The 24,716-nt window shown below is 33.8% G+C and overlaps 1 protein-coding gene across 6 annotated transcripts in view; it reads right to left on the bottom strand.

Moving 5' to 3' along the window:
- rn (rotund) overlaps positions 1–24,716 on the bottom strand; it is a 150,202-nt gene that overhangs the window by 53,874 nt on the left and 71,612 nt on the right. For all 6 annotated transcript variants that reach the window (XM_053763039.1, XM_053763040.2, XM_053763038.2 and 3 more), the window contains one exon: positions 24,412–24,554. In XM_053763039.1, coding sequence (XP_053619014.1) covers positions 24,412–24,554 — 143 coding nt within the window. The remainder of the gene's footprint in view (positions 1–24,411; positions 24,555–24,716) is intronic.

Below are 24,716 nucleotides of genomic sequence, written 5' to 3' on the forward strand. Positions count from 1 at the left end.
GTACTATATCTATGTATAAGAAATTTTAAAAATATTGGGTGAGTAAATGAAGCGTGAAGAGATAATAAACAAACATACATTCAGATCGATGAAAATGTGGGATCGTTCAATTCCAATACGGTAACTATTTGGTAACGTAAGTAAGATTTTACCTACTAACCTATACAGAGGGGCTTATTACTGATTTAACGAAAGGAAAAATAGAAAACAATTAATACTTATATGAAAAAAAAACTGTATTATTTAATTTATTTATGCATTCTTTTTTAAATTTTCAAATAAAATTTTTTTTTTTCAGTAACATTAATCTCTAATATGAAAAAAAAAAACTAGGTATACTATTTCATATATTTATGCTCTCTTTTTTAAATTAAAAAAAGTACAAAATATATTTTTTTTCAAAAACATTCAACTTAATATATGAAAAAAAAAAAACTAGGTATACCTACTATTTCGTTTATTTAAAAACTCTTATTGAAATTTTCAAATAAAAAAAAAACATTAAATTTCTTTTTTCTTACTAATTAATATTAAAAAAACCGAAAGGCCACTACTACTACTACTACTGAATTATTTTACTTGTCTTATAAAAAAAAAAATTACGTTTGCGGTTTTTAAAACTTATCTTTAGTAATTTTCCGTCGGGGAACTTCCAATAGCAAAGGTCAATCGAACTTAAAATAGCTGATCAATAAATCAATCAGTAATTGAAATCTATAAGTATTCGTGTCAAGCAATTACAACTTGAGTTTGGCTAGGATTGGTTACCATTATTTGCATTTTGTGTGCCATTTTTGAAAGAAAAGCGAAGCAGTTAAATAAAAATAGCATTAAATCATTCCTCGGTGTCAAAAAAGGCGTAAATGGAATTTATTGTTTTAAAAAATCTAAATCCTAATTAATACGAAAGTAAGTTTACTTGTTTGTTTGTTACCCTTTCAGGCTCTATCTACTTAACTAATCTTCTTTAAATGTTTCATACATTTAGTTTTCATCCCGAAAAATTGACGCGGGCGAAGCCGCGGGCTATTTGGTCATAAGTGGCCAGTTGGTCATAAGTCATTATCTAATGACTGAATTCATATACATATCGACAGTTATATTATACTAAGTGCGTCCCGCGGCTTCGCTCCTCATCTAGGTAATTTACGCGTGTACTAAATTTCATAACAATCGGTGTAGTCGATTTTGCGTGAAAGAGTAATATATATATATATATATATATATATATATATATATATATATATATATATATATATATATATATATATATATATATATATATATATATACATAGTTACATACACACACACATCTTCAAAAACTTTTCGCATTTATGATATTAGTAGGATCACAAAAAAATTAATAAAGAAAACATATAAGTTCAGATTCACATACAATCGACAGAAGATTTTTTTAAGTACTAGAAAATCTAAACACAAATACAAACATACAAATCAGTGTAAAAACAGAATACGTTTAGCCCAGTTAAAAAAAAGCGCGCGAACAAAAACAAAACGCTTAAAAAAAATGTAAACAAACCATAAAAAGCCCTATACGTGTCAACGTTTTTTAATAATTAATTCGGTATTGCAGTTAACACTAAACGTGAGTCAGAATTGGCGATTTTGAATTAAATCAAGTTATATTTAAAAGGTTTGTTGGTGACCGCAAAATAATGTAGAAGCAGAAGCATAACGAGTATGCTCTGACAACTATACTATACTACGACCGACGCGACCGTGCGAAGTGGAGACGAAAATGTATGAAAATGGACCCTGGGCTCCGACGCTCAACGGTTAGTAAGAATCGTGAAAACGGTCAAATTAGAGAAAGAGAGAAGGACAACATAATATAAACATGTATTAACAACACTCAAAATTCATGATCAAGGTTTAGCTGCGGTTATTAGCTGTGGCCTGATGCGAGATAAGACTCGCGCAGTAAGGCTTCCGTATATCGTTGTATAAACCGACACATAAGTTGTCTTGTCCGTCAGTCTATCTTAAGACCAAGATCTCAGGAACGCGTAGAGATATCAAGTTAAAATTTTTGTCAGATATTTGCGTCTACTTGTAATGAAAATACACAACATGTGGGTCTGCTGGAAGCAATTTAGTTAAAATATATTTGTATATATTTTCCTTTTTACTGTCTGTCTCTTTGGTGCATCTCTATATTCATAAACTATTCAATAAACAAATATAACTTAGCAATAGTTACAACGTTCGGATTACGAATTCGATTGTAATACATGTTACGTTTCGTATGTAGTGTACAATTCTAGACCGTATTTAATTTGTATTCTCTTTTGACCCACATATTATACTGTAAAAAAAAAACAGTGGCACAGGTCAACGGTTTTTGTTACAAGTAGACAAAAAACTAATATGGCGGATTTGAGGCATTCCAATTACGAATACAATAAAAAGCGACCGTTTATATAAAGATTTTTTTTCTCTATGATAGATGATTTTTACTATTTAGCGTCTATTTCTATTCGACAAGGGTCTTTTTAGTCTCAAAAGTCGTTTCAGGCAATTTACACTAAGGTCCCTTAAGACAAGTGTAATTAGAATTGTATTTAGTAATTTTTTCCCGTATTTTTTCACTAGAACTTTATTCGTCAATTCTTTTTAGAAGTCATTTCTGATTTTAGAAATTACATTTGTTATTATAAATATTATTTAGTACCTATGTGTTTATGAGTTTGGGATGTTTTAAACTAGGTATATATATAATATTATAGATGTATATGTCAAATCCTTTTATAATATTGAAAATAAATCTAAATAGCAGGTAAACATATTAATAGTCAAAATCTCAATATAATGTATTTTGAAGGTCAACCAGCAAAAACTTATGCATTTTTACCATATTTATAGACAACAAGTAGATATTTAATGTTAATTTGATTACAGATCGGATTCTGTAATCAAATTAACATTAAATAAAAAACTTAAATAATTGTTGTACTCATTTGCATGGTAAAACCGTCTCGAAATGAATAAAGGATAGAAGGAAACATTTTGAGACCGTGATCAACATGAACATGTATGTAAGTATGTAATAATAGGAAATTGTTCATCGAGAAATGAAAGTTACAGATTCTAAAGAGGGTTTATGTTGCGACTAGGGCGCTTGTGACCAGTAGTACCAACTTTCCTCAAAATACCGGTATACGGTAGTAGATTATTCTGTCAAGTATGACCATTCCTTTTTTACCGGACAAGCCTCGAAAATACCGGACTGTACGGCAACCCTAATAGCGACCCGATACGTTCAGTCGAGGGTCGCATGCACACGAGTTGTGAATCATAGTTTCTTTCGAGTGATACATAATATTGCTTTATACGACACCTGCCTACGAAGATCAGAAAAATAATAGAATAAAATACAATCTCTAATACATAAATGATTACAACATCCATCAAATATTTACATTAGTTCGTATTTTTTAATTGCCAGTCTGCACTTAATACTTATTGAAAAAATAAATACTCATTGCTGTCAATTGATGTAACACGACGGAATTCGGTATGTAAAGTACATTTTTATTATTTTATATTTTTTCTTAAAGAGTAATCTATTTTAAGAAACTAATTTGGGTATTTTTTAATTCGCTCTAGATATTTTTTTATTTAATTTTAAATTTTTTTATCGTATTCGTGAAAAGTAGTCAGAACTTGTGACAGCCTCACTGCCTGCCTGCAAGAAAAAAAAATCAATGGAGGCGGAATGACATTGACGTTTGTTTGAAGATCAAATCAAGATTTTGATTTTGATTAAATTATTAAGGGAACTTGAGTACTTTTGTTTGTTCTGTGATTTGCTTGATTTGGGAACGGGACCACGAGACGCTATAAAAATTAACCGGCCAAAGACGCTCAATGCTAAATGCTATCCGACGTGTAGAAATAGTATTAGTAGTACTAGAAATAGTACGAACAGTCGACAAAAAGGGTTTATTTTAGTAAATAAAACTGTAAAAAACAGTAGTCAACGTATGGGATAAGTATCAGTCAGTCCAGGGGCGTAAGCAATGGTCAAATTCAGAGGTAAACTTAATCGTACGAGTATAATAGCAACAAACAAACAACGGCAACAGGCAATAAACAACAAGAGAGGTTAGATGTCATTCTGTTTTATATGTGTCAGTTTTTGACACATTGACTTTTTTTTGATAGTACTTGAAAACGAATGTATTCAGGCTACCTTTTAGAGGTCATTGAAGGTCAAATATTTTTTTCTTTAATGTTAAAAATATATTCAATCAGGTGTTTTTCTGGACTTTTAATTGTAAAATATACTAAGCTAAGATCTCGAAATGGTTTTGGAATCAAAATAGTAACTATATATTTTGCTTTACATACCGAATTGTGTTTGAACCCGACTAAATGACGTTTGTATGCCGCTTTGTTCGCATTTATTTCGACCGGGTTATAAATAATTCCCAATTTTCACACAATTTTTCAGGCCGGCTTTTGTTCCGACTTCAATTACGTACTTTCACATAGTTCAAACATGAAATATGATTCTTTGAAATCAGGTGTCGCTTATATATAATATTCATGTGCTTTTTGAAATGAATTTAGTTTCAATATCAAAGATTTCTCTCTTCCTCTGTCATTTGAAAGTGTTCTCGTTGAATTTTCGGCTGTGACACCTCTAAGCCCGAGAGAATACGCTTAAAAAATAAACCCTATTTTATAGATTGGCTTGTGGTTTTACGCCTGGCACGGCATCCGCCGTGGGATATGCAGGCAGTGAACATATTCTAGGGCGGAACCACTTGTCTCTAAATATGAACTTGTGCAATAAACAGCTAATTCAAATATTTTTTATTCTTTCTTGCGCATCATCTTTATGACTAAACAATGCTAAGCGGAAGCAAATGAATTTTAACTAATGACACCTTATTTTTAACCTCGGTTTAAGTACTATTTTCAATGTGACACTGCGGTTACTGGAGTCATGGTGTCACAGCTTCTTGCCAGGGACACTGACGTGAGGACATTAAGCTAAAAATTTAATGGAAATTGTGAATGGTAATTAATTATGTTGGGTACGTGTATGTAGCTATAGTCTAATGTTTATTGTATAAGTAAATCGTAGTTATATATCTCCTCCTTACATACACAGCGTTCCCACACTGATTCAGGTCTCATCTGAAAATCAGTGTATCGCCCCTCTGGGTGATATGTGTACTGAGATGGGCCTTTTTGTATTGCTGCAACACAGAGCACTTGCTCTTCAATTGTGCTTAGTCTGGTTGTGTATTGTATTGTTGTTTTACAAATAAATGTTTTATCTATATGTTTATTAAGTTTTTAGAAAATTTGTTTTAATGCCTTATGTGATACTAGATGTAGCCCAGGCCTTCGCTCTCGTGGCCATTTTGGGATAAAATATAGACTATGGCAATCTTGGAAAATGTACCTTTCTTATGATGAAAGAATTTTTAGTAGTTTCGGAGATTACGCGCCTCAAACATATAAGCTCACAAACGCTTACCTCTTTATAATAAAAGTATAGATTAAGGATATGGCAAAGAGAAATGTAACAGGTAGGTTAATATCCGACAGGGAAAGGTTGCGACTTACACCATCGACCTCACATACAGACTTTATGTTAGGTCCATGAGGATTTTCATATACCAGATGCAACTGTAAAAGTTGATATGCTCCAAAAGAACTTTAAAAACGAATATTGTATCGTAAAGTTTAAAGGTGAAACGTAGCATTGACGTCTCCATGTCACCAGGTCACAATATAAAATAGCCATAAAGCAAAGATATAGGGTGCCAAAACATCACGAAAAGGCATACCGGAAAAACCAGGCGTGAGGCTCAATCTTTATGCGTCAGAGCACGATATCAACCACCCAATTCAAAACGTCATATCACCCTACAAAACATTTTCATGCAATTTTCTACTTTATGCCACGATGATTTGGTCGAAAGTGCTGTGGAATGGAAAATAAGGCATTATAAATACCATGATGTAATACATGTCCGCTACAAGGTCAGAATAGACCGAAAATCAGGTTTGGTCCCCCCCCTGCGCGCGCGCAGCGTCAGAGGCGCCAGAACGCGTCAAGACGGTAGGAGTATAATTGTTTATTAATTCACGCCGTCGGTTTTTGTTAGGGTATTAGCAGTGCTTTGAAAAGTTATTGAAAATATTTTTTTTTGTAAATAAAAATAACTTTAGTGATATTTTTAACAGTTCTCTTTAGTTCGGCTCGCCTTAAATTAGAATATTGGAAAACCCGGTTTAATCCGTACAGGTGGCTGTGGATCTAACAAAAACTAATTATGAAAATTTTAAAACGTAAAATTATAAAAATATAAAAAAGTTTTAAAACGTTTTTGGCACCAACATAATATATTTAACAAAATTGTAATCGTTTTCGTTTAATAATTAATAGTTTTAAAACTTTTTGAACAAAAATACTTCTTAGATAATAGTAGTCGAAAACGTTTCGAATAATATAGTGGTATATGCGCGGATCGGTCATAAGTATCCTTACATATTATAAAACGAAAAACGAAATCCTCTGCCGCGTATGTCGGTCTGTTTCATTTTAGTTACATTTTATTATTTCTATATATTGTTTGTTTTCCAAATACAATAAAAAAATCGATGAACCTGTGTCCTGCCATAATGCCGCACACTGCCTATTCGGAATTCATCAAAATACTCGACACCAGCCACATGGCTCGACTATAACTCGCAAGTCATTTCTCATCGCGTGTGTATGTGTAGGTGAGACCAGTTGTTCCCAAAGATAAATGCGATGAGCAAAGAAATTTGGCCGAATCATATTCTCTTGGAAAGCAGCCTGGAATTTATTTAAGTCTTTTAGGTTTTTTTGCTATCTTATAGTATCTTTTTAACAAGATCTTCCTTGCCAAGAAGCGCTGGTCTGATGTCGTCAAGGATGATACACGAGCCAATGGTCGAACTAGTAGTGATGCAGACGACTGTGCGAAATAATAATAAATTATTTATTTACTTAAAGGATTTGTACAACAATTTTAACAGATAGATACAAAAGTGATTCCTTGTTATATAAGTAGATAGTACAAATTACTTATAAACCCTGAGTTCCAAACTAGGCAAGCCTTTATTTTGGAATCCAGTGTTCGATCGTATATAATTGAGGAACATCCTATATAAAGAGTAAATTGAGTGCTTAGGCTAAAAGGATTAACAATGAGCTAGAAAAAGAAATATGTACAAGTGTGTATTTAAAAGTGAGATTGAAAGTGTGGTGAACAAAGTGTGTGTGTGTTGTGTGTTCAAGTAGTGTTGGTATTTTAGTCATTATTAGGTATCAAACTTTCTGTGTTATCATAGTCAAGTTGTAACAACCAATTGGTAATTATTCTTTTTATCTCGTATTTATTTAGTCTATATATATTTAAAGCGCTGTTAATTGTGTTGTAAATAATCGAGCTGGAGGCACATGATACTGTCTACTGAGATGCTGCGCAATGGAGACGAAAAAGTAATAATGTGGACCTTCGGCTCCGACGCTCAACGGCTACAACTTGGAAAACATTCAGATGACAGAGACAGAGAACGCAGTATCTCGTTCACCTGAGCGTTTTTCACTTAAACTTCTGTACTCATTTTAAAAGAAAGAATTGTCATGCTTAGAGATGCTATGTTGCTCGTTAGTCGTTACACAAATAAAACAACAATAAGATGATTTTTACAAAAATGTAATTGTTGACATAATTTTTTATGAATGTCAGAGAGGTCTTATTGCATTCAATGCGTGACAAAAAATCAGGATCGTGCAGTAAACCGGTGAGTTTCCTCGTCTGGAGCCATTCTTGGGTTCATCATCAGCTCATGCTTATCATAATAATGCATGGCCATCCAAATTGATAACTGATAATTATATTTCACACACACGTATTTATTTTAGATCAATAAAGTTCAATAATGGGGTGAGTTGCACCAGTAAAACGTTAAATTTAACGTGCGCAGAGAAACAAAAAGTACGCGATTAAATTAAACGTGTATACATAATTTTGGATCTTTCGGTTAAAGATTTCTGGTTTAAAATTGAGTTACAAGATTCCACGTGAACTTACGTACTTATATTGCAATTAAATAAAAGCTTTTAGAACTAAAAGTTTAATTCTTACTATCAGAGTTTACTTTAATTAAACCTACAGTCTTTGGGAAACACTGGCACAGACTACGAAGTTTCTCTGTGTGTGTGTGTGTGTGTGTTTATGCGCTTGACTTGGCTACCGCTGCCGTGCAAAAGGGAATTGTGATTAAGAACTTTGGAGTCTCATTTAGATATTAGAAGATCGAAGCATTGTGTCATCAAGTTAGTGGCGTGTGGTTCCTCCGTAAAATAGGACCACTCAATATGCTCCCGTACGAGGAGATTAAGGGACACATAGCCTAGGAAGCTGAAAGGCAACAGCATTCCCAAAGAGGTCTATTAAATAAATAAATATATTAGGACAAATCACACAGATTGAGCTAGCCAAAGTAAGTTCGAGACTTGTGTTATGGGACACTAACTCAACGATACTATATTTTATAACAAATACATATATAGATAAACATTCAAGACCCGGGTCAATCAGAAAAAGATCATTTTCCATCATGACCCGACCGGGGATCGAACCCGGGACCTCTCCGTTCAGAGGCAAGCACTTTACCACTGCGCCACCGAGGTCGTCAAATTAATAATTTATAAAATTATGAATAATGATGTCAATTCTGCAAACTATTTGTTCTGCGAGCTGCTAAACAAATTAATATGATATGTAGGTATGTGAACTTCCTTATATGTTACGGTTAAACCCGATGCTGCCTAGACTGTAGATGAAATATATACTTTTCTTTTACATATAGACTATAGGTATAACCGGATATACTCGTATGTACATAGGTTAGCCAATCTGATTAGGGGTAAAGAAATTTGAACTTGAAGTAGCCTATTTAACTCAGGCTAGTGTTTAGCCGACATCATTCTGGATATACCTAGGTTTAGCCTTTGTAGTCTTCGGCTACAGAACTATATTTAGCTGTTGTCATCCCGGCTAAACTTAGGTGCAGCCAGCAGTCCATGATTAGGTTACGTTGGTCTGCCAGAATGTTAACGGTTAAACCAATATTTAGCCTGAATATTAACGGCCAGGTCTAGCCTAAGCCTAAGCTAAATCTAGGTCTGACCGGCTAAACTGCATTAGTCGCACTTCGGAGTTTAGCCGTAACATATATAAACATTATGTTAAATAATTGCAAGCATGTGGAAAACGCGCGAAGTTATTATAATTACGTATTATCTACATAATTATGTGGTTATATATCCTCAAGTTGTATACAAATTGATTAGTCGACTTTAAAAAATACTTATGATATTTTCACATCTCAACTACCAATGAACGTAAAGGAATAAAAATAAATTGAATTAAAATTAGACATTGTGACATTGTTTAGAGAAATAATATTAAGAAATGATTTATACAAAAATACGAACATACCAGTGTCATAAATGAGATATCATGTTAATAGATTCTTGTATGTTTTGAAGTCACCAACTAATAATATAAGTACCTGCTGTATATAGCTAATTCATAAGAATTACACAACTAACGCCATCTAGGTGAAGTTGGTCGGACTAAACGCTAGTTCAACAATCTATGCATAGATGTCGCTATTGTGTCGCATTTAAGTATCGATTGATTTGAAACGTAAATTATTATTTAATTTGTGAAATTTATTAGTGCGTAATAAAAAATATTTTACCTATAATTATTTTTGAATATTTTTTTGTTTTTGTACTTACGGTTAGGTCTTGTATAGAATCTCCTTCTTACCTGTAATAATGGATGCAATAATTAATAGGTACCTATGATAATTAAATTCGACAATACGAAAATTTACTTAGTATAATAATGTTTACTGACATATATATTCAATATTTTGTATTGTTGAAGTATATATTATATTTCACATAATTAATATTTTTTTTTATTCTAAGAACTTTTTGTTCAGTCCAATGATCAGTCAATTGATTAAACCACTATTAATATACAAAAATACGACTATAAACTTCGACTCCAGAGTTCTTTATGAAAAGAATTATTTAGAGAAACGAAAAACATGTATAGAACATTTTTTATCAACTATCACACACAAACAAAAGCACACTTTTTAATAATCTTTGAGAGAAAAAAAGCCGGTCCCGTAACGTTTTTAACCCCAGAAGACCATAGCCACAGACATTCCCACACTAAAAAGTAAAAATTGATATTCTGATTTGCATATGTAGAATCATTAATTTCTGTTCTTCCATTTACTTCCTTCTCACCCCACAAAAGCTGAAAAGATTTAACACAAAAAGATGACATTAAAATAAAAGATTAAAGTACATCATCTGCATACTCAACTTGTGAGAAAGGCGTACCTCAGGGGACAATACTTGGTCCTACATTAAATATGCACTCTAAGCTAGACAAAAAAAAAGATTTTTGTTTATCAGTATCTCACACAAGCGGTTTTTTTTTCAAACTATTTGTTTTCTGCATTCAGCTTCGCACGAAGATTTGCATAGCCAGTTCGGTCACCCTTTGTAAAATTCGAATACTATTTTGCATATGCAATTTCGAGTATGTGTGTTTACTTAGACCTTTATTTTAAGGACAGTCGGCTGCTTAATTTCATTCATATATTCTTTGTGGGTCAGGTTTTTTTACTTCAGCATTGTCAGTGTCATTAGTGATGCTTTGGGATCGTGTGAGTGTTTCGCGATTTCTTTTATCATCAAATTTATTAATGCAAGGTGAATAATTATAGTTAGGAACAAGACGTTTGTCCCTTCGAGTAATTTCTTTTGTAGTTCTAATTGAATTCCGGTTTTGATGCGCAAGACATTTTGGATTTATTTTTTTGTTTGCTGAATATTTTGAGTCTTTGTATAGGGTCGTTGTGGAACAAAACATCTGCTGTATCGTAATTAAAAAAACGTGAGAATACGGGGAAGCTTTTTTATTAATTAGAAGCAATGATTGTGTATATATATTTTTTATTAATAAAAAGTTTGTTGCGATCGTTGTGGATCTTTTGATTTGATTTGTCAGTTATGTACGTTACCGTTTTGTGTATTTTAATTTTCATACTATACATTTTTGTTTTTTCTTAAGTTAGGGTGTAGGGAAATGGGGAATAAATGCCTTGAGACCTCAAGGATATTTTCAGATATAGTTTAAGACAAATTTCGTCACATAGATAGATTAAGAGTGATCCTTATTTTCGAGTTAAGAATTATTGATTTCAATAACGATTTCAAACAAGCGTGTCTTTGGTCCCGAATAATCACGGTTTGAAAAGACAATAAGTATGCTAGTAGTTGATTCTACTGATAATAATAATGATAAATGGTGATAGTGATATATTACCATTAGTGGTTCTGTAGAAAAATAAGACAAAAGAATCATTGTCCAGCCAAATGGAATAAACCGTGAAAAAAATTAGGGTTAACATAATCAATGACGGTCGAATATGAAATCAATGAAATTCAAACAAATTCAAATTCGATAACAACAATCAAATTACATCACAATACAACAATACAACAATTGCTCTTTTTCAAAATCGGCACGATCGAACCCTTTGAAATATAATATTTCAAATGGGGTGTATTCATAACTGTATTGATTTTTTTATCGATCGCTGACATTGACGCGTGCGTGATAACGATCTATAGATCAATGATTTATTTTGTTAGTTTTTGCGGTGACCACTGTACGTTTCAAATATTTCCGCTTTTTTTGTTGAACTTGCGACTGTTGGTGGTAAAATATGTTGTTATATAATTCATATATGTGATTAATTTATTTCTCGAAGGGTTTTCAATGTACTTAATTTTCTTGATATTGTATCTACACGATTAATATTTTATTTTACTTATTTATTGAACGGAACAGACAGCTTTTTGCAGCCCTTGCGTCTGTACCAAAAGCGAACAAATTTCTATTGGCAATACATATGCATGTAGGTACATGTAAATAGGTATTTACAATTCAAAAATCAAAGATAATTTCAAGATTATAAAAAAATATTTATTGTTTTTTTACCTACAACAGAATTCTAAGAATACTTGACACAGTGACCATAATTGTAAAAATTTCATAAAATATATTAGATTATCTACCAGGAGCATAATCTCTTTTTTAAAATATTGAACTCTCTATGCCGAAAGAAACTCATTTGAACAGTGTTGGTCCCTATCATGCCAGAAGGCTTCGCGAAATGGTGCCGAGCAAACCTCGCTCAGGTTTGCTCTTTCTACCAGGGAAATTTATATTTTTAATGTTTATTGAAGACTAGGTACTACTACATATATTATATTACTGGGGCTTAGCTCGACCCTTTTTTATTTAATGTTGCTGAGGACCTTGTAGTCGCCGTGGTCGCAGTCGGACTGGAGTATTTGCAGTTGTAGTGGTGGATGCAGTTTTTCAACAATCACACCACCCGTACTAGATTTTGTTGCGAAGTTTGAAAACCACTACTGGAACATATATTCACCTATTTTTCAATGTTCGCTTTGTATAATCTCTTAAGTTTCATTATAAGTCAAAATCCCTGTTGGAATTAGCAGATGCCATATAAAATCCGCTTTTTCTTAATCCCTATTGAAAAACATCCTTAACCCTTCGATAGATACCAATAGCTCGTTTTGTCTGTCCGTATGTGAACCTTAACCCTTCAAAGCTATTATGAGATTATTGAGTATTGAACTATTGTTGTAGGCGCGAAGGGGTAAGTGGGTCTTGTTATTTCTCTTTCTGAGATGTGACGAAATATTTTGTCCTGTGGGTTGTCTGTTTATTGTACTGTATGAGCACTTGTTGGCAAATGTATTATTATTATAATTTATTTTCTTTTTTTTTTACATTTTTAAATGAAAAAAATAAAAATGATATTGGTTCGCTGCGAACGACCTCGCGAACCCAATAATTTTTTACAAAATAGTGAATATTTCAAAAACTACTTAACCGATTTTGATGCTCCATGAACTTAAAAAAAATATTGACAGATCCTACATACCTTTTCAATTTCATAAAAATCTGACCAACGGTTCGAAAGTTATCGCGTTACAAACATCATACATATTTACATTTGTTGTTGTTTATTCATTTGTAGACCTCGCTCGGCTCGCCGGGTAGCGGGGTTAGACCCAAGCTACCTATGGTCAGGACTCCATCGAGAGGAATCTCCTCACAATGCGGGCCGTGTCCAAGAGTAACGCGTTCTGGCTCTGACTCTTGATCCAACTGCCAAGCGAGAGCATCTCTAGATGACGATAACTCTTCGCTATAAGTCCGAATGTACTCACGACCATCTGGAAGTCTGTGATCGGGACAAGTCTGTACTTCGAAAGTTTGTCTTTCTTGTTTATTATTATTAAAATGTATTCTGTGAACAGATTTAAGTCTTGTTTTATCTTAGAGATAATTTAAGGTAATTTTGTAATGCTCACAGTAAAACAACGTTGATATTCTTATTATTTTATCCATGTAAAATATTTGTATATTTTGACTTTACATTTCAAGGGATAACTTTTAGATGAGAGAGAGAGAGAGAAAGAGCTTTATTTTTGATAATTTTAGTAGGACTTTCATTTGGAAAATATTTTACTTGCTGTAGATAAAGGAAAGTGGAATAATTTTGCCCAGATGTGGGATACAGTAAAGAAAATAATAGAAATATACTGCGATACCCTTTAAGACTAACGATACACTAGAATAGGACCACTCCACATTGTGGATATCGTACGAGGCGACTAAGGGACATAGCCTAGGTAGCTGATAGGTAACAATAGCATAATATTACGGTTTTTTTTTTGGGCTGACCTCGAATATCTTGGCGTCACAGCACCGAAGTACCCCGAAATACTACGTATAAATTCCCACAAGCCGAAATCATGCAAATATCTAAATCCGCGCTTCATATTCTTACCAAGTGACAAATTACTAAGTTTCCGATATACGTTCTCACATACAGATGCATATAAGTGCATCAATTTATGCAGTAATTGGTCCCATTGGCATTATTATGCTAAACGTGTGTTTTCTGTTGACATTGTGCTATCAATCTCGCGGTTCGTATTATGGCGAGTGTTGTGATTGAGATTTTTCCGATATCGATAAATTTTAGTTTTAAATAGGGAGAGATTAGTTTTGATATCGCTGTTGGGTAATCTTGTGTACAACTTCTTAAAGGCTAAAACTCTTAATTTTAAATTAAAAATTTGTGGAATATTTCTTAGAACAGTCTCGGAGAGTAACGATATTTAATAAAATTCAAAATTTTAAGGTCTCAGTTTGTCATCAAGTATAATTTGCCTAGTATTACGGCCTTATCACTTACAAGGTAGGCAGAGCTTAAAGTTAAGAAACTCGAAAGTCATGTTTAGTCGTATTAATAGTAAGAAGTAGTTAGTGATCGTTGATGACCCATCGCCTGTGGGAAGAACCTTCTATTTACAGCAATTTCCCTTGATTGACTTTTGCAATCTACACGGGAGGAGAAGCAGCTGACACAATTTACGGTTTTATTTCACTCTCAGGCCAGCATGGAAGACAGGCATAAAAATAAATAACATCACATATATTATTTCAAAATTCTCAGGCAAATCATGAGGCGCAAACCACAAATATTTAGTAAAGCCAGTGTTTATATTTCATATTGATCTCATTAAATTTCTCTTTTTAAGGCCCGACGCAAAAAGTGGGATGTGTTTGTCTATCTATCTGTCTGTGTACTGGCACCGTAGCTCATCAACGGATGAACCGATTCCTAATTTTTATACGGTGATTCTTATATATGTTTGATCAAAATCGGTTTAGCCGTTTAAAAGTTGTAGCGAAATGAATATTGAAATTATAATATATTTTTTAATTTGATATATATATTAATATATTTTTTAATTTGACAAATAAACTTGTATCGATATTATTTTTTTGCGACATGTCTACATCCCTACTCTAACAATGACGGATTACACTCGAGTCTCATAATTCGCACCGCAACGCCTATTACTCATAGAAAAAAAAAAACCTTTTTTTATCAATTTCTTTCTTCATTCTTATTCTTATTCAAATCTTCTGTTTAACCTGCACCCTTGCGTTTTGTGAATACGCGTTTAGAATCTAATTCAGAGCATTAGTAATACTACTTACTATCAATGGCACGTTTCCGGACGGAATACCATATTAGGTTAATGATCTATAGGCGTGTCTTTTACCCGACTGCTTCAAGATATGTTTGAGGCAATTTTAGACTATTTTCCATGTTCTTTTAATTTGTGATTTCACTTTTGCTTTATGAAAAAAACAACAAGAAAAAAAAGGAAAAGTAACAATAAATAGTTCTATTAAGATCGACGATATTTTATACATACACACTTTTTTCTTTCAAATACTATTTTAAACCAAATTACATTCCAATATTTATTGAAGTGTTCTATTTAATTAAAATTTGGTATTTTTATTTATATTAAAGTTATTTCCATTACAAAAATTCTAATTTTTTTTTTTACATTTTTTAAGTTTATTATAATTTAAGGAAATTCTATATATATTCTATATTCCATATATTTCACTGCCAGAATATAATAATATGCTCAGTCTACGTGGCAAAGGATAAGTTCCAAAAGTAATTTACAGTGAAATCGAAACAAAAAGATGTACGGACAAAAAGACGGTTTTACCGGAGATACGAAACCCTAAATTGTCGACCTAAGTTCGATCAGCCAGTATATAAATGCTTACGTTTATAAATGTCACCAAAAATTTACATATTATTGTAAACTTCTTTTGAATCCAACACAGTGACCGGATTTGGGTGATCTAAATCTGATCTTAAACTTTTCCTGTTAAAAAAATTACCCCTTATAATAGATAAATTCTAAAACATAACCACAAAGTCAATTTAACAACCAAATAGCCATCTTCTAACCCCCGCACCAACCGCTAAACATCTCCCTTACTTGTCTTTACGTAAAGTAGGTATTGTGTGGTTTTGGAGAAACGTGCCGACGTACAGACGACCGCAAGCTGCTTAGAAAGCGGGGTTTGAATCTTGGAAATAAACATTTACATTATGAGTTATATTTGTGTTATTATGGTTATATTATGCATGTAGCGGTGGTGGTGTAATGGTTAAGACGCCCGCCTGTGCACCGAAAGGTCTCAGGTTCGTATCCTACTCGTGCCATACGAGTTTTGATTGGTATACACCAATCTGACTCATATGTAATAGTTTTCATAGACCACCACTTGCTTCCGATGAAGGAAAACATCGTGAGGAAACCAGCTCACTCGTGGACAGTTTAGTTTACTAGTGTGACAAAATAACTCCAGGGGTCTTACCATCATCTCTTAACGCGATCCACTTTACGACCTAAACTGAACTGCATCGCAAATTTGCACCGTCAATGCGATTCATTCTAGGATCCTAAATTGAACTGAGTTGCATTGGAATCGTTCTGTAAAAGTTTATGATAGGCCTACAGTTGGCTGGACGCCTGAGTTTATACCACGGCAAACGGTATTCACAAATCCTGGCTCTGCCTCCCCCGTAAGACATAAAGACGTGATTTGTATACCTCCAAAACAGAGATAACATAACTAACTTATACTAAACGTACAGTCATTTGAATATACTCAAATAAAGCGTTTCTGTGTCGGACACAAGATTAATAGACCAAAGTTCAAATCCAAGGGGACAGGGCGGAAATTCTGCTGAGGATATCCTAATATAATTATTTCTAAATTGTGTCCCAATGATATCTAAATAGTAGTCCTTATTAACAGTGCAATAAGCATGATTATTGAAAAACCATTGAGACACAATGTTGACTTAACATCACACACGTAATCCACACAGACAGAATTTTAACGACAAATGTGAACTGCTTTGATTTTTCCACCGAATAATATAATGAAATCAAATTTATAAGTAAAATAGGAATTCAGCGGCCCTCTATGTTGGCTGTGCCCTTGCAGGGCGTCACTTGTACTATCAACTCATGCATTTAACCAACCTATATAACTTGTGACTTGCAATAAAGTCTGAATCTGAATCACCCAGGATAGCGACGGTATCGCTTTAGAAAATGATAAGCGGGTTTTCACAAATTAACATTTACGCAATATGGCAGCATTGATACGGAAATCGTTGTTATTGGTTGCAGGATAATCGGATATTTTTAGTCATGTTAGGTCCCGGCCCAATTGCTCCGTCATCGTCAGTTGTGAGGTCCGTCTACGGATTAACGCAGAACATCGCTGAAATCGTATATAATTTAGACGTACGATGTCAAACCCTTTGTAAAACAACGACTGTGCGGCAACGCGCTGAGTTGTCGCAACGCAGCAATGAAGTCGGGTCTAAGCGGTCCCAAGTTCCGATCGACCAGATCCAAGAAGTTCTTAAGTGACTACCGCGGACCGCGGCTCAATGACCCCATTTGGGAACAGTGCTTAGGTGACTGGGACCGCGGTCCCAGTTCTCTTCTTATTTAACTAACAAGTTACACGTGCGAAAACTATTCCAGTTATTACAAAGACAGGTCAATTACGTTCAAAGTGCAGGTTATAAAATGATAATATTTTTATGCAATTATAATCGCCATGCATGGCAAGCTGGGCAGATGGGCGGCGCACGCGCATCGCATCTGCAATTAAATACTTGTCGCGACGGTTGCGCTTTCATTATATTTGTGGCCACGAAAATACGCATTTGCATTATAATATTCTGTTTTTGTCAGCGGAGCTTGGGCTTCGACGCGAACACGCTCAGATTAGAAAGACAATTGAAGCAAAAAAGAATAATATTGGAATGGTTAAGGTGGCTTGTGATCGAAAGGTTCAAGGTATGAATCTACGCACCACATGTGTTTGTCATACATCACCAATCTGACTCAAGCATAGTTTTCATTGATCACTGTATACCGTTGAAGGAAAACATTGTGAGGAAAATTGTACACTATATAATATAGGTAGTCGATTGTTCATATTACTATACATATAATACGCAAGCTCTGCCCGCGGTACTGTCATGTTTGACCTCGGGTCATCAACTATATCTATTCCAAATTCCATCAAAATTACCTAAACAGTTTATCGTGAAAGCGCGACAGACAACACTTACGTATTTAATGTAAGCATCTAAATTTGATCTATTTATCAAGCAATATATTGAATGGAATTTACAATTTACTAATTGGATATAAAATTCCTGCTAATTGCAAACTTGGTAGTATATATAACTGGCACCCAAGCTGAGAAAATACGTCGTGTAATGTGTTTCAGCTATTATAATTAATGCAGCTTTTTGTGCACATTAATTATACAAAATTTATGTAAGTATGAGATTAATTGAAGTTTGTCTTGTATGTTTATTTGTTACTCTTTCACATAAAATCTATTGGACCGATTCTTATGAAATTTGATGCATGGGTAGAATATAACCTGGACTAACACACAGGGTACTTTTTATCCCGAAATTCCTACAGAAGTGAAGCCCCGGGCTACCTGCTAGTTTTAATATATATTAATTTCCCTCTTTTTCGTGGCCACACGACCCAAGCAAGCGTTAGACAGTGCATGCAATTTATTTTTAAATTTAATCTTATGACCGTTAAACAGGCGTCCTTATCAGTTTGTTGATACAGTTTATAATAATTTACAGCGTGGACGGCAATTGTTATAACGCCAAAGGAAATATGCAATTTTTATGTCTACTTAGCGCGGTTAATTGTAACTTGCGCTCGGTTTTGTTTGATTCGGATTGTTATATTCAGTTTACAAATCGATATCAAAAATTAAATACATGTTAAACACGTTATACTCTCATTTTAAGATGTCACCTTTATAGACATTTTCTATTGGTCTGTAACTTTTCTTTCTGGGGTTTATCTACTGTTTTTATCTGCGAATGTAATATCGGCGGTCATTGTCGTCGAACTATTCGCAAATATATGGTGGATTCGGTATACATTACTGGTTTTTCATTGCGATAAATAAAAGCACTCATACTAACAACTCAATGTTCAATTCCCGCTCGATTCCAGAGTTTTTTCATATCATTATTATTTTCAAAAGTAAGTTAAAAAGCATGTATGACATGTATAACAAATACATTTAAATTTTCTAAAGCGTTTAAAAAGACAAATTTGACAATTTAATATTACTTTTATTGATTACTAGCTTTTGCACGTGAACTTGCCACGCAAACAGTTATTTTTCCGGGATGAAAGTTCCCTATGTCCTACACCACACTTCAAACTATACGTATACAAAATTTCAATAAGATTCGTTAAGTACATCGAGCGTGAAGAGGTTAAAAACAACTTATTTTTTGTATTTATAATATTAATTAGTATTAGGATATCTCACACGAACAGTATTTTAATATAAAAACGTATTATTTATTCTGCCTTTTTAAGAATGTCACCGAAACTTTGACGTTAACATTAACCTGAGCGCCGCCGTCGTTTAGACAAAATGGCAAACTGCGTTTGCCTGCGCAGATTAAAATTGACGTCGAAACTGACTGGGGCAACCGTACCTTTATGTTTTTTACGATATCGTTGACCAAAGTAGTATACTAGACACCTTTAAGCTCTTGTCGGACTAAAGTGTGAAATCACAGGACATTTGGACCCTTACTGTGCACTCCTCACCCCCTAATGACGTCATTAGGGTGGCAAAAACCACGATATGAAAGATTAGGTAGGGATGAAAGCTGGACTGTCGAATATAAATTGTAATTTTTGAGGTTATGTTTATTTTCAGTTCAGTATTTGAGGTCAAATGTTTTGTGAGGTTATATTCAGTGATGTTATTAATCACTCATAGTAAAAACTGGTCGCCCTCCGCGTCTGTCTGTTTCCAAGCTTTATCTCATTTGCGTTTATCTCATTTGTTTCCCAACATTTCTAGATCTTGTGCAGTTGAGTAGACCAAGTATATATATATTTATTTATTGTTCTAATTTAACCTATAAAAAAATCATAATAAAATATCACAATAATTCAGTATGTAGCACGTACATTTGCTCTTCCCAGCGATCTTAGATTTTCAATCTTTAATCTGACCCATACCAAATTACATTCAATAAAAAAACCACCCTAACACATTAACCGGAAGTAGACAAACGACAGGAAACGAAGACTATTTTCATTTCGTGAAAAATTGCGGCCAATAACTAGCACTGGCCAACTGTAATTCAAATTATCCTACGTTCCAAATTACTTTCAACCTTATTCCACATTTAATAGGATCCAAATTGCTTTGTAAAGGAGAATTGTCACCCTATTTTACAGATTTTCATATATGGAATACGAAAATAAAGAGTGCGTTTTTATTGAACTTTATCTGTGGGGAATAGAAATGTTTATTGCGTATTTCTTTGATGGTTTATCTCGGTTTAGGATATAGGGTACTTGACCAAATGATGGACATTTGTGTGAACATTTTCGATGGTGTTTAGGGCTTGAGACAGAGTGAGAAATTGGAAGATTCATATTAGGGGGTAACATATCGGTTGATGCCCAATATTTTCTCAAATTCTACCCAAAAACTGAGGTCAAAACCCATATGTATAAATTGCATTTTTATGCATACACTAAGACATGCCGATGTTGGGGATATAATTAATTTATAACTAACTCTATCAAAAAAGTTAAATACTTTAAGCTAAACTATGTTCTGTCGCTATCGCACTTTATAAATTTTAAATTGACAGAAAAAGACAAAACATATTTTAGCTTAATGTTATGTTTTAAGCTTTTTATGAATAAGTAACATGGTTTGTATATAACGTGTTATAAAATAGGTATTTATTTTTCTATTCCATTTATTTATAAATGAAAGTCTATGTCACTATATGCATCATTGATAAATATTTTCTTACCAATTTATCAATTCGTCTAAAGTTGATTCTGTCGGCATTTGGCGGCAGTCAAACAAAAAATGACAAACGGTCCTGACGTGGAGTGACCAACATTTAAAGGAGTTTTGAAAACGGCACAGATAAAATACTCAAATAATATTATTATTGAAGAAATGAATAAATCTAAAAACAATAAATAAAGTAGTAAATAAAATCCTACTAATATTATTTATAATATAAGTTTGTGATGATGTGTGTATGTATATATGCATGTTTGTTACTCTTTTACGCAAAATATACTGGACTGATTGTCATGAAATTTAGTACACGGTTAGAATATATCCTGGAATAATAGAGCACTTTTTATCCTGGGAGCGAATACCCGAAAAAAAAATCCTTATAAGGAACACACTGTGCCTGAGTCGTGTTTTTTTTTAATTAAAATAAGTAGTTTTGAGTACGCGATCAACAAAAAATGTTCGTGTCCTCTGACGTCAGCCGAGAAAGCAAGCGGCAACCGAGGAATTCCAAAATTCCCGAAACGCGAAAGTATTAAACGATTCAACTTTTTGTCTGTCCTTCTGCATTCAGTGCCTCAGAAACTTTGGATTTTTACTGCTGCATTCCTAAGCTCCCGGTTTGATTAGATAGTTCGATGATTAATTTTTTTTCTTTCGTTTCGATTTCGGTTTTAGCCTTTTGATGAATGAAAAAAAAAAACTAGAAAGCCAACTGCGTTTTGGTTGATCTGTATGACATTAGTAACAAGTTATCTAAATAGAAAATAATTAAAAACACCCTAATCTAACCCTGTTATGAATATAAAGGTAAATAACACCTACTTTAAGCTAAAATATGTTTTCTCTCGTTTTGACAATATCAAATTGTATAAAATACGATAGTGACAAAACATACTTCATCTTGAAGTATGGCTTTCTCTTTTTTATGAATAACTTGATGGTTAGTGTAGGTATATGGATTTATATATTGAGAAGTGTGGTCCCGCCCTAGAAGTGCATATCATCCCGTGTATACCGTACGAGGTGACATATAAACGGTGATGGGCAACAATGGTATTCCCAAGCAGAGTTGTCTGTCTGTCTGTGTACGTGGCGCCGTGGTTCATCAACGGGTGAATGGATTTGAATGCGGTTTTTTTATTTGATAGCTAATTTTTATGCGATGGTTCTTAGTTATGTTTGATCAAAATCGGTTCAGCCGTTCAAAAGTTGTAGTGAAATGAATAATGAAAGAAAGGGGGGTTTTTTAATTTGTTTAAAAAATAAACTTGTAATTTTTTTTTATGCTGACCCTAAGGCTTTGCTGCATCACAGCCTCCATGCGGAGATGAGAAAGAGTGAGGGAAAGAGAGACAGTAGATAAGCTAAATTTGCTAATAATTGCCAAACTCAATGATGACATGGCACTTATATACTAATTTACTAGCACTATATACTAGCACAGTATATGTATAAGGATGAACTCATATAACAAGGCGATGTTTAGGTATCATCACATTCGCGTTAGTTGGTAAATATGGACAAAAAGCAGCCAATATAGAATTAATTGCTAACGCACTGTTGTGGTACGGTCAGCAGCGTCATTGTTTTTGTATATTTTAAAAACATGATTTTTTTACTACACTTTTCGATACAATTCAAATATAAATGTTCAAATATGCATTTGTTTGTTAAATTTACGATAACATTATTACAAGTGAAGAATATTTGAATTAAACTACTTTTGTTTTCGGCATTTCTCTGTTTGAATCCCCGGGTCTAAGCTTGTATTCTAGAATGACAAAGATTTATAAGATAAATATCTTCTTTCGCTGTCTATAACAGTTTCTTATTGTTAAAAAAATATAATAGAACAATTTTTTTGTAGTTTCGAATAAAATGAGATTTTTATCACACTTTGATTTGAACAAACTAGTTTTAGATTTAGTCATAGATGGCAATCAAGAACAACGGAATTAAAACAATCTTTGCATAGATCATCATTATCAGTCACATCTATTTAAAAAAAAAAACTTCTATTATTTCTTAATCTTCCTAGATTTAGGAAATTCTAGTGTAATCTGTTTCGTTTTTATCGTCTTTGTTGTTGTTTAAAACTTTTGTAAGATTTTAATTAAGACGCCTAAACGCATCGCTTATGACGCTAGTATATTTACTACGGTAAATAATCCATACGAAACACAAGCGCAAAACTTTTCCATAAACACATATCATAGCGGTAAAAAAATGCTGTTCGCGCCATATTGCAACTTTTTTGCTAACGCTACGGAGGACGGTTGACGAATTGAATTTTGATGAGTGACAGCTCGCAGCGTCCCGTCGCATTTCGCCATCAAACTGCGCCGACGTTCCCGTTCGGACATTCTGGGTAATGCTTTGCTGAATTCCTTATTTGCCGACGGTAGGGAAACGCTGTTTGGCGCCCTTTTTAAAAATACCGATCACATTAAACATATAAAGATTTATTGTACCTTTATGTTTTATTGAATTTCCCGTTCTGTCCCGAAGTGGCAGTGGCCTGATAATGTAGCTGGAGCCAGAAAATTTGAGTCCAGATTGTTGAAGTGCAGGCATTGGGGCTGAAAGCGTCCAGCAGGAAGACCACAGATGAGATTGAAAGACGACATCAAAAAGATACCGAACAGCAACTGAATCTTAACTGCCCAGTATAGAAAACTGGCGGGAACTGAAGTAGGATTACATCAAATATTTGGTTGAGCAAGGCTGCAGAAAATTAGATTGAATTTCCTATCGGCCCTACCTGTACCAGTGAAGAAAAGAACTTCTGTGTGACACCAGTGTGACTGAAATAAAAAAATCTTCTGTGTCACTCTAGTGTGACAAAATATTGTGACGAGAGTCCGCACCACTCTTAACTCATATACAGGGTTACTGGTATATAACGCATAACCTTCCAAAGGCACATAAAGTACATAGAGACTAACACCTTTTGTTCTACGACGTTTGTCTAAACGTAATAAATACAATTTTCCCTTTTTTTAGTTTTAATGTCGTTTCTATAAAACGTAACTAACTCTATGTTCGATTCCGCTGCGTAATGTTCTATACAGTCTCGTGTTGCTTGGATATTACATAGAGTTAAAATGTGTAGATTCGCAAATTAGATTTTTTTTTATACGAAAAAAAAAACTACGAGTCACGAAAAGTCGTAGAATAATTAGTTGTTTGTTTTGATGTACCCAAGTAGTCCTTATGAGCTTTTGCGTATGAAACCCTGTATATGCGAAGTATAGCGAAAATTGGATGTATATATATATATATAACGTAAAGACGTAACAAAGTTGGATTTGCGCGGGATTTTTTGGAAGTAAACGTTACTAGCTCCTAAGCTCCTTGCCAGAACTGAACCACTTCAACAGCTTCATCAGAAATCAAGTCAGCTCGAGTACAGGTGTTAGGGTATGCAGGTCATGATGTCGACATACCTGGGGACACATCTTGCAGTGGTACTTCCTGGCATGGGCGTGTAGGGGCTGCAGCTTGGTGGGTCCTTTCCCCAGGGGCTGGGGTACCACCAGCAATCCGCTGCCCGCGTTGGTGCCTCCCACTGGTGATGATGATGAGGACCCTGGAAGGAGGAGCAGACGAGGTCAATATTTTTTTTTTAATATTTCAAATTCAATATATTTATTTCAGATTCTCATCCATAATTGTTAGTAATATAAATCCTTAAAAAATAATGTTAGTTAAGACCAGGTCCTTAAGGTTCTTAAAAAATATTTATTTATTA

The sequence above is a fragment of the Plodia interpunctella genome, chromosome 23 (genome assembly GCF_027563975.2).
Source record: "Plodia interpunctella isolate USDA-ARS_2022_Savannah chromosome 23, ilPloInte3.2, whole genome shotgun sequence".
Lineage (NCBI taxonomy): Eukaryota > Metazoa > Arthropoda > Insecta > Lepidoptera > Pyralidae > Plodia > Plodia interpunctella.